At 35.8% G+C, this 12,232-nt stretch overlaps 2 protein-coding genes across 12 annotated transcripts in view; both read left to right on the plus strand.

Annotated features, from left to right (window-relative positions):
* Positions 1 to 6,051, plus strand: part of LOC134840146 (somatostatin receptor type 5-like) — a 39,452-nt gene extending 33,401 nt beyond the window's left edge. For all 11 annotated transcript variants that reach the window (XM_063855844.1, XM_063855850.1, XM_063855848.1 and 8 more), the window contains 5 exons: positions 1,978 to 2,310; positions 2,789 to 2,995; positions 3,094 to 3,389; positions 4,004 to 4,136; positions 5,026 to 6,051. In XM_063855844.1, the coding sequence (XP_063711914.1) occupies positions 2,072 to 2,310; positions 2,789 to 2,995; positions 3,094 to 3,389; positions 4,004 to 4,136; positions 5,026 to 5,449 (1,299 nt within the window). In that variant the 5' untranslated portion in view covers positions 1,978 to 2,071 and the 3' untranslated portion in view covers positions 5,450 to 6,051. The remainder of the gene's footprint in view (positions 1 to 1,977; positions 2,311 to 2,788; positions 2,996 to 3,093; positions 3,390 to 4,003; positions 4,137 to 5,025) is intronic.
* LOC134840456 (proteasome subunit beta type-7-like) overlaps positions 1 to 12,232 on the plus strand; it is a 287,503-nt gene that overhangs the window by 169,175 nt on the left and 106,096 nt on the right. The gene's annotated exons all lie outside the window — the stretch shown is intronic.

Genomic DNA, 12,232 nt, shown 5'->3' on the forward strand with positions numbered 1-12,232 from the left:
ACCTTTCATTAACATCATAAAAAATTGATTTACTTTCGAAACAAAGTGCATGTTGTTTCGTACGATTTTTTTGTTGCGCACATTCTTGAAAGAGTGGAAGATCTATTGCTATGGTCTTACTTCAGCTGACTCGAAATATCTCGAAAAACGGGGTTATGAGCTATCACATAAGAGTTACTTAATTTGTGACAGATATTTTTGAAAAATTCATAAAATTACTCGATTAAAAACGATAATTTTTTTTCTACATTTTATGGCATTTTATTGGGCCCCGCCGTGTTCAGTCTCCACTATATATCCTGCCACGGTTCCTAACAAACTGCTCATGTAATATTTTGATACGGAAAGTGTAGCGCGCATTTTTTTCGCGGCGAATTATCCTGCACTAAAATAGTACTAAATTGAAGTAGGGCAAACTAATTGGTCTTATTATTTCCATACAAAACTCAAACTTTGACATTCAAACATTGTATTATCAATTCAAAAACCAAATTTGTTAATATTTTAGTAAACAAGAACTAGTCGAGACCAGTTAACGGGCAGTCGGAATACTCAGGTCTTTGCCCTCATACGAGCACCCTTCTAATTTAATTGGAATATAATAATTGATTTGATTCGCTTTCACACTAAATTGGATTAGGGGATTCGACCTCCTGCCGACTCAAACATTCCCCACTTTGTTACTAATTTAAAACATCCATTTTCGCTAGACCAGCCCTAAATTTTTTTGCCATTGTATAATAAATTTGAGGGGGAAACGCGCGTCAAAAAAGAAGATGTTAGTCAAAATTAGTATATACTGGCACCAAAGGCGCTTATAGAAAAATTTTAGGGCCCTTTAGCCAAAATGGATATCTCAAAATAGTACAAAAAAGGACCCCTTTTGGTCTGCCGGGGGTTGAATCCCTAAGGAAGGTATACGCCCCCCCCCCCCCGTAATTCCGCTACTGGTAGCATTACAATTCATTGAAAATGAAATGTGTATAATATGCATTACAGTTCTCAAATTTAATACTTACACTATGCTCAAAACTACCACCTATTGTAACATTTCGACAAAAAGGGATCTAAGTCGTTCCAATTTCCAACAGGAAACTTGACTTAATGCATTAAATCACTCACTCCCTATTTGATAAAGAAGATTTTTAAAAATCATATATATGCTTATCATTTTGGAGCTCTAGATTATTCCTACTTCCCAAAAAGAAACAGTTCAAAAACTTTGAAGTTATAATTATAAAAAATATATAATAGCCAAAATACCGTGATTAGGATTGCTACTTGCAGCAAGTCGGATGGGTTCAAAAACTATTTGCTGCTTACATATGATCAAACTTTTAATGACAGTTGCTCATTTTTTTCTACCAAAACGTTATGCACCAAATATCTAATCATTTTATTGAGTGCTTTCAAGTAAAAATCAACAATCTAGAAGTAGCAAAAACGCATTAAAATAAGCAGCAATCCACATTTTTGCTTTAACATAAACACTTCAAAGGTTAAATTGTCTCTTTTCATTTCAACTTTAAAATTAAACTTAAGTACCCTTAAAATTTAAATTTTGCTCCTCTTAAACACTTTTTGTAACAAATTATTTTTTCATAATGATTGAATTTTTGGGAGCAAGTACGTATACTATCCCATTCTATCAAACTTTGAAGAGCGCAAGACTCGGTGTCAAGGTGGTAAGGTACAATTTTGAGGAGAACTTCTAATTTGCAGGCAATCATTTTTCTAGTCAAAAATTTTACCGTTTTTCTGATCATTAACATTTCATGATTTATGATTTTATACACATTTTACAAATAAAAGATCAATTTTGATGACCAAAAACACCAAACTGAAGAACCGATTTTGTTGATAGAAAAACTGCCAGAAAACCAACACAATTTCGCTTTCTGGTTTATTTTAGAAAAATCATGTTTTCGTTTTTTTGTTGAACATGAGTTTATTAACTTCTTTATCATTCTGTTTCAGAAAACACCACTGTACACCACCCATTGATTCCACAAACTTCAGTCGTATAACTACCTAAGCTTTTAATTGAAGCTACACCCAGTAACGAACATCAATGCCCGAGGAAGTTCCGGCCAGCCCCCCGACCCCTTGGGCCATAATGACTTCAAAACCATCCGGGAGTGGTGGTAACAATAGGACAACAATGGACTTTTTCGCCCTGATGGAGTCTCAGCCCCACCCCTACGCCGAGCACCCGATAATGCGAATTGTGTCCGAGTACATGTTTCTAGTCGTGGGAGCGATTGGAATTGTGGCTAATATTGTGGTCATTGTAACTGTACTCCTCACAAAGTAAGACTCAAATAATCGCAGTTTATATTATTTTTCTCCGTAGAATGATTTTTCTCTCATAATTACTCGACGTCAAGCTTGTCTTTTTAAATACATTTTCTCGACCATCAGCGATAAAATTTTGTAATTATTTTGCGGTCAATTATAAAAGTTCAGAGCAAAAAAGAATTAAAGTTCAAATTCAATTTTTTTTTCAAGTCGATACTGTTTTCAAATTACCAAAAATTATTTAACCCAACTTATTGATGACTCAAAAACTTTGGTTTGGGTTGTAGATGTGAGGTGTCTCGTCGTTTTTATTGTCCTTAAGCCAACTTACTTTCAAAATGAAATAACTTGAGTTTGTAGTACATTGGGTAAAAACATTAAAATTTTTAAAAATCGGATATATCCTCTTACCCCCACAGTTGGTCATTGAAACGACCCATTATAATGTATTCACCGATGATGTAACACTGGGTGGTGTCTTCGTTTTTAGACGTCTGAAGACGAACACGTACATCCTCATCCTCAACGCTTGTCTGGCAGACCTGCTCGTGCTCTCCTTCAAAACCATCCCCACCTTCTTCGAGAAGAGGTCCGACCAGTGGACGATGGGGGCAGTGCTGTGCAAGCTGCACGCACTCAGTTGGACCCTCAGTGATTGTGCCAGCATACTCTTCATGGTGGCCATCTCGGCCGAAAGGTATATTAGCAGAAACTAAAATCAGCTGATGAAAATAGAGTTGAGTTTTTAAATTATTCGCAAAAAAGTGATCTGATTGTTGCTTGTTTGTTTTGCAGATTCATAGTGATCACAAAACCGCTGCATGCTTCGTCCATTTTGACTCTTCGAAACAGAGTCTCAACTGTAGTCCTCATCTGGACAGTGTCGCTTCTCTTCTCCTGCCAGGAGCTGATCCATTTCCAGCTGCAAGACATCTTCGGAAGCCTTGTGTGCACGAAACTGCATGTGGACTATCTGAGATGGTTCCTTCTTCTGGAGTTCCTGCTGTTCTATCTGGCTCCATTGGCCACCATGGTCTACTTGTATGGGGCTGTGATTCGGTCCATATACCAAAGCATCAGCATCCGAAGAGGTAAGACTGCCCGCGCAGTGCTCTCACCTCAAAAGTAAGGCAACAAAACGCTTTCAAAATGCTGATATGAGGGGAGGCGAGGTTAGCAGCTGCTTTCCTCAGTATTATAGCGCTAATTTGCGACAGTCATAAAATACATGTTAAGCTGCCTTCGGCTCGAAAAAGGCACGGGCAATTTTTGGTCGAACTTTTCAAAAAAACTTGTCCAAAAGGGGCATTTTCGATGTTCCATGTAAGAAAAGTTTATTTGACCTAAAGAAAAAGACCGATATTTTCTTAAGTCGCGGACCCCTACCCGGGCCCATTTGCAAAAAAACTTAGGTCTACCATTGGCCAAAACTACAGACCATAACCCTAGTTGATAAAAACCGTAGTTCAAAAGTGGTTCATCATTAACTAGACAAAACGTAAAGTATACAAGTCAGAAACGAATCAGAATCGAGATAAGAAAACAATTTCGTACGTTTGTTTTCTTATCTCGATTCTGTTTTGTTTATGACGTGTCTACTTTATGACCTGCCTTTTTTTTAACGGCACTCGTTGGTTTTTGAAGTGTGTAAGAGGATAAAGTGTCCTTGGTATCTCGAAAGCTAACTTGACTCATGCTACTTCAGCGATGGTGGCCGCTCCTTCCGGGTGTGGCGTTGGCAGTGAGGCGAATGAGACGAACAAGAGCAGACTGAAGATAGTGTTCATGATGATAGTGGTCGGAGCACTCTTCTTCATCACCTCATCCACAGCTAAATGGTAAACATACACAAAAAGGAAGAAGAATTAAACAAGAAAACGAATGAAACAACTAGAATAAAGAAAAATGAATGGCTGGTTGCTTTGCATGTAGCACAGAAAGTTCCGAGCTCAGTACATTTGCAAAAAATATATATCGAGTTTGTTTTGTTAATGAATGTATTGTCGGCATGGCATATATTCGACTTTTTTGCCGTCCAAATTATGACTGAATAGGTTTGACATGTACACCCCTCTGCTTCGTACGATGTGTCTTTGTGATACCCGATTTTCGTGGAAAAACACTCAATCATTTTGTCTTTGTTCGCTACGAATTTGAAACAATAAATGACGGAAGGACGTTTTATTCTATCTTTGATGAATAACGACCATCAAATTTTTACAATTACCAAAACTCCGGGTTCTTACCATATAAAGTAAGAAAAATGCCAAACAAACTGCTCAAAGAACACTGCACTTTTTGATACCTATAATTATTAAAAATTCAGCTCATTTAACTTAACCTTATACTACAGTTTTGCTAACACGCACGAGAAATATAATGACTATAATTTTGAAAATGGAAATTCTCCGCGACAGTCTGATGATGCCTTTTTTTATTATCCGAAAAAGAAACATCTTTGAATTCATTTTTTTGATTAACTACTGTATATGCTTATAAATTCGTGGCTTGAAAATTGATAAATTGTCATTTTTCAGTTGAGAAAAAACTTCACCATTAGTTTTTGTAAAATCAAATAAATTATTATCTACTTTTCTTCAACTTTTTTCTACCTGAAGTGATTTGAGGCAAGTTTAATTCAACTGTTTTACTTTGTGTCGTTGGTTGATTCAGAATATATTCAGTTTGTGTTAAATTTTTTGATAACTTTTTTGTTTTATGTTGCAGGTCCATCCTGTTTTGTACCCACGTACTCGGCTACACTCCCCTGAACGAATTCGGAGACCACTTCTACGCTTACTTCTTCTTCGAAAACATCTTCATCATCCGCAGCCTGGACAGCTTCGCAAACCCATTCATATACTACGCACTCTCCGCCAACCTACGCGAGGCATTCTACGACCACGCCACCAAGAACTGTCGGCCAAAACCGACCACTGCAAATCCGAGCAATGCACGAGGCATGTCGACCATGACGTCACGACAGTTCGGAACCACAACCTCGCTTGGAGCATCCAATTACGAGATGCATAGCACTGCCCAAAATGGAAAGATTTCGGCATCTAATCTTTCGGAGGGACCAAAGAGGAAAGAACTGAAACTCGGAGTAGGGGTGATCACCCAAAATGAAGAAAATTTCTCGCGTGTTTAGTTTTAATGAAAACTTTTTCTAAAGTTTTTTTCGACAAAATTATGTCCTTTCATCATGAAAAACGGGGTTTTTTTAAACAAAGTTTTCAAAGGCTATTGACGCAATTGGTTTAAAATCAGAGGAGTGGTTAATTTTACTACAAGTTGTCCATGTAATGTGTTATAGATTTTTGGTAAGATATTCTTAGCTATATATATATTTCACTAGGGCTGTGTTTTTTTTTTTTTGAAACAGCATTTTATTCCATCAATCAATCTTTCTTGAACTTTCATCATAAGAAATATTCTTTAATTATGCAAATTTGATTGCATTTTTTCTAGTTTCAGTGTTTAGATATAAAACTCTTATATGCCATTACGTTTGGTTGAATAATACCTTCTATGTGCATTGATGAACTGGGCAGTACTCATTAAAGTGTAATGAATGAAATGATTTCAAAACTCGTGCAATTTATGTCATTTTTTAGAAAAAAATCGAATTGCTTTGAGTACGATTTTAGCAAATGTCATTTTGCCATCTGACGGTTGCTTACAGTGATAAGTTGAAAAGGCTAACAAAATCTCAGATTGAAAAAATGGGATTTCTAATTGAGTCAAAGTAAAGTAATAGATGACCCCATTACATTAGCAAATCGGTTTTCCCCTCAAAAAGAGTCAATTACTATAACGAACAGTAACGGATTTAGGGGGGGGGGGTCGAACTAAAAAACAGTCGACAAAAGTTTCAAAAAATCAGCCCCCCCCCCCCCGAAAAAATCAAAAAAAAAATCTTAATCCGCCCCTGATTATTGAATCAACCTTTTTGACAAAACTCGTGCAACTATATAAAGAAAATTTTAGTTTCATTAATTAGCAAGGAAATTTGTTTTAAATGGTCTGAATAGTTGTTACTTAGAAAGTTTCAAAAATATTTAAAAATATTGCACTCCAAAATAGTTTGCAGTCGTTGTTAAAACAGTAGCAGAATTTATTGTTTGATGTAATTGCTTTTATTTGCCTACAACAGCTAACAATAATACGCACAGAAAAGGTTAACAAGTTCTTTTTTTGACCTGTTGCCAGGGTGTTTGATTTATGGCGGGGGTTGAGGGGGTTACGCCTTCTTGTCTAAGGTATTCCACCCTGAAAGTCCTTCTTTCGTACGTTTTTATCAGTTTCATCTAACTGTCCCTAAAATTTGGAAAAGCACCTCGTACTCAAACGGAGATCTAAATCATAAATCACCCTTGAAATGATTTCAACAAGGTAGCATACTTGCCCCCCAGCAAGTATTTTACGTAGTACCTTGAGCGGAAAAAAGAGCAACTTAAGCCATTGAACAATCATAATTGAGGTTTTTGCGATCAGCTATGGACTAAGAACGGCTATTAGAACCCATCCAACCTTGACCCATCCAACCATGAGAATGATTTTTGAGGCAGTTTTAATAGATTATTTCCAACATTGAAAAATCCATTATAATAGATTATGAATTGTTCTTTTTTCAATATAATCGGTAATTTCATGTTGACAAAATCCATGAAAGTCAGTATTTTTTGTAGATGTGAATTGTTTTTCTTCACTTTTTTCAGCGTTTTGCAAAACTAGAACCCGAGCGAACACGTTCATCGCCATCCCCGTGTACACCCTCTAACTCAACCATATCATACTCGATCCCCCACCTTCGCACTGCAACCTTTAACTTTAATGCCGTTAACAACCCAGAGCTTTAACAACTTTACCCTATCCCCAAAGCAAAAATAAGAATCATACGCGAGGAGACACATAATTGAAATTAAAAATATCAGTTTTCGAATACCCCATCCGTCCAAAAGGTGAATTAACATGACCTCTCACCTTCCACGGATTTTAAAATCCCCGAATAGCATGCCCCCTAAGTCGAATAACAAAACATTCAAAATTTGGGGCGAGCACAAGTAAAAAACAAAACAAATTATTAACAAAAAAGCTGTCTAAAAACAAAAAAGAATTGATTTTCTTAAATTTTGGCCTTGGTTTTTTGGAGACCCGTACCTTGCCACCACTGCCAAACGGTGTTCAAAGTTCACTTGTCTATCTCTGAATATCTAAATTAATCCAATAGTCATTAAAACAACAACCGGATTAGCAACAGGGAATTTTAGGAAAAAGAAACACACAATTATTGCGGAATTTTTAATTTTGGGGGTCAGTCTGAATTCAATCTAATTACGAAAAAAAACAGACACTGATGCACTTTTTTGAAGTACTTTTGGATTTATAAACCTAAATTTTGAGACTAAAATGGCTTTTTTATGATACCACACTTAACCCTCCCACAAGGTTTCTTTGATGTAAATTGGCTCGAAATTTAACGGACCCTAGGCATAGTTTTTTCAATCACCTTCAGCGACGAGGTGGGAAAAAATGGAATAAAACAAAATCTAAATAACAATATTATTTATGGTTTCTGCTATTCACAGAAGTTTTTTTACGGTCTATCCAGTCTATCTAAGCATAGTCCGTTCCTCTAATTTCCGCATATTCCAGACTGAGTTACTTTGTTGAGCGAAGCTCTTTTCTTGCGACTAGAACTTTAACGTGGTACTCTACCGCAGTTGTAATCGGTCAGGTTATGGTAGCCCTGAAGCTAGAGCTCAAGTGAAAGCTTGTCCTCAGATATTATAATTGCCATGGCAGGGGATCTAATACTCACTAGGACGATCTTCAAAGAAAGTTTGGCTCTTTTTCTTTCCCCCCACCTCACACGAACATGAATTAAGTGGTGTAACGAGTGGTTTTACAAGGTTGATTATGAAAATCAAATATGTTTGTCATAACCTAGTTAGTCCGTGTGTCAACTTTCATGACAATCGGACAATTTGAACAAAATTATTACTTGTAAAATTTCGGAGGTGGGGGGGGGGGGAGAGCCGAAAATTTACCACTATGATAAGTACCTCTGATATAATTATGATAGAAACTAGGATATTAACTAGGATTGAAATTTTGTTAGAACTATGATAGAAATTTTACATAGTTCTATTATAGTTCTATCCCCAGATCTGAAACCAGTTAAAATTAATTAGTCTTCAAAAATCTTCCGTTGCTTGAAAAGGTTTTGTACTACAATTATGCATCAATTTTTGTAAACACCTTGACAAAATTTAACACCAACGTTTTTTTTACCTGCTAAAAACCATGAGCTATCTCACGCATAACGGCTCCGCCTTTTTTCGGCAGTTTTGTTTTTTACTTTATAACTTTCCCAGACTTGTAACAAGAAAAATAAGATTAGTGATACGTATACCAAATGAAGTTTATGTAATTTTAGTTGTCTTTTAAATAACCTGATGATTATTTTTCAGTGAAAAGTAATTGATTTGAGAACAAACTGAAGTGTAATTGTATCAAAAATAACGTCAAAAATTGAACTAGAACCAAATTGGACTCGAATTCATTATTGTCACCAAGTTGCTCTGGAAGTTTAAAAAAATGCAGATCAATTGTTCATAAAACTTAGACAATTTTTTTTGAGTTCCTCTTGGAATGTAAATCACGTTTGAAAGTTATTTAATGTGATGCACCACAAGAGCTCTTCTGAGCTTTCTTTGAGGTAGTCAAAAGACGTTGAAAATTACATCCGACGCCACATTTACTTCTTACCTCGTTAAGTGGCCGGAACAATTATCCTTCCGCCCATATAATTACCAAGTTTTGAACACTCTTCGCATTCACACACATTACCCTTCAAATCAATGGGTCACGTACAAAATCCATTTGTGTCAGTGGATATAGGGAAGAATGAAACGGTAAAGGAGCACAGTTTTTCATATTGAAATTTTCAAAAGTACAATTTTTCCTTAAAAAAGCGGTTGTTTGTAATTGTTTCAGGTAATCATTTTGTTAGAAGTTGAGCTCTTCTATTGCTCGACCACGCGATGTACAAAATGTGAAAACAATTTTATGGGTTAACTTATTTTATAGGAGTAAAGAGCAGGAAGTTGAATTTCAAATATTTCGATTCATCAAACCGGGTTATTTGAACACATTCGTTCTTTCTGTCTTTTAACGAAATTAGGCAGCCATTTGCTAATAGTTGCATGAAAATCGCAAAACATGCAGTCTAGAGGAGGCTTGGATAATTGTCTTTAAATTTTTAAATTTTCTTTTCCAGTTTCCCACCCCCTTTGTTAAATGGCAAAACAAAGATGTTCAAAAATTGTTCACGCGGCAGTTTGCATGTTAGAAATGTTCTAGAAATGTGTTCACCTGTTCACGCTGACACGTTTTACTGCAGTTTCTAACATGAAAAGTCATTTTAAATAGACTTTCAGATAATGAATTTTAGAAAAAAAAAGGGGGGGGGGGACTGGAAAAGAGCCCAAAAATGTCTAAGAATCGTTAAAAGTGCAATTTACAAGTACGAAATGCTAAAATCTGTTCACTTGTTCACCCTGACATATTTTATTTTGGTTGATGCCATCAAAAGTCATATCGAATAGGCTTTCGTCGATAGCGTGACAAAGGGAAGCTGGGATTACTACCAAAACGTCATTTCCTTAAAATTTTAAAGCCAAAGTTGCCCTAAAACCTCATTTATAGCTTGTTATTTCAAAATTTTGACTACAGCGCCCAAAGTCTTAACAGATATGGTCACTCAAAGGCTCAAGGGTTCTAAAAAAATTAATTAGAATTCATTCTAAAGTACGCCCGTCCCCTTCTTAAAAAATTTCCAGTGCACTTAACAGGTTTTGGAAAATCTATTTTTCGAAAACTGGAAAAGAACCGTTTTTAAGTCGCCTTGACTTGTGATTCCCCAATTTTAGGTTTCCAAGTTTTTTTTATTCCCAAATTTTCAATCCCGAATCAGTTTTTGTTAAATTGGAGCAAAGAAAAATAATTGAGTCACGTGCAAAAAGTACGAGCAAATGGGAAATTTCACAGGATGTCCATTCGCGGTGAGTCATCTGTACAGCAAATGCTTGTTCACGCAATTGTTTATAGCACTACTTAATAGTCATACCATCGAATCTATGTAGGTTGTTAAGATTTAAGATAGGCTCTTTACTATCGCAAACCCCAGCAACTTATAACCCCCCCGCCTAATACAAAAAAACTTCAGTACTTCACGTGTTTTCACAATGCTGAAGTACTTCATATTTCGAGTAAAAACACATCAAAAACACGTGAGTATTTGAGCTCCAGTAAACACACGAGAGCAAGATTATCCAATCACGAGATAGTTGCTCTCTTGTTTTTCATGTGTTTATAACCTGTTTTAAAAATCATGTTCCTTGTGTAGAAAGTTACATAAGAAGAACAAATTAACAAGATGCAAAATCACATAAGCTACCGACCAGAAAAACTATGAAATACTGAAAAATTCATGCAATTTTAATATGAAAAATTGCGTGGTTTTACTGCTTGACACTTATTCTCGTAAAAAAAGACCACGAGAGCTACTTGAATTTTTAGGTAAAACACTTGAATTTTCAAGTGTTTTCATTCAAGTGTAACAGCGAGAGCCATTGCATTGCTCACGTGTTGTTACTTGTTTTACTTGATTTTTTGAGTGAAATTACTTGAAAAATCAAGTACTTTTCCTCATGAAATATCGCGTGTTTTGTTTGACACACAGTCTCGTGAAAAAATACCACAAGAGCCAGATGAATTTTCAAGTAGGAGACTTGATTTTTTAACTGTTTTCATTCAATTGTATCAACGAGAGCATTCCTTTGCTCAACTATTTTTTCATAATTTTTCGTTGAAAAAGACTTGAGTTTTTAAGTGTTTTTTACTTGAAAATCCAAGTAAAAACACGCGAGCAATTGACTAGAGAATCGGTTAAAACACTTGATTTCAAGTATGTTTGCACGAGAAATTATGTGAAAATACGTGAGCAGAAGAATGCTCTCGTTGTTACACTTGAAGGAGAACACTTGAAAACTCAAGTGTTTTAAGTGAAAATTCGAGTAGCTCTCATGTTCATTTTTCACAAAGTTTTGTCAAGTAAAAACGCGCAGTTTTCGAATTTAATTAAACGAACATTTTAAAGAGTGCACATAGGGCTCATTTTTGTTCCCTCGCATATCACATAAGTTTTGATTCAATATAACTCAGACATCAAACGTGTATAAGATTTAAGAATTTTCCCAAACTTCACGTGTAACAAAAGTCCCTAGCACCAACAGTAACAAAAAAACTTCAAACACATTTGGATTTTTTTATTATGGGAGATACAAATTGCTGAGAAGATAATGCTAAAGAGGCAAACATTTTACCTGAATACAATCACAGCTGGAATTAGCAACAGAAAAAAATCCTGGTTAAAATTTTCTGGTTGTTGATTAAAATTTAAAACTACTGCTGATTGGATTGCTCCCAATGAGCTCTTCATAATTTCCTGCTCAAGATTCTACAGCCACTGCAATCACATAAATTTAGCCAGCTGCAGATGTTAACTTTCAACATATTCAGTATTTCAAGCCCATCAATTTAGTGAATTTCTCAAATTCCTTCAATCTGTTTTTTGTTCTACAAGTTCAAAACGTTGATGCTCTTCTTGTTTCTGTCCCAGTTATTCACCGGAGAGCTCTTTTTGGAAATATTCCAAAAACGGCTTGTCAGATCTCGAGAACACAACACAATGAAACATATGTAAGAACCGATAGGAGTATGAAATTGACAAGGCCCAGTTTACACGATGTTTTCAATTTGCGGGAAACATTTTTTTTCAGGAGATAGAAAACACTATTAGCTTTCTTCGATGTCGTTCTCACGTGTGTCTGCCAACTCAGATTTTTGTTCAAAAGTACCCCTTGGT

The sequence above is a fragment of the Symsagittifera roscoffensis genome, chromosome 2 (assembly GCF_963678635.1).
Source record: "Symsagittifera roscoffensis chromosome 2, txSymRosc1.1, whole genome shotgun sequence".
Lineage (NCBI taxonomy): Eukaryota > Metazoa > Xenacoelomorpha > Acoela > Convolutidae > Symsagittifera > Symsagittifera roscoffensis.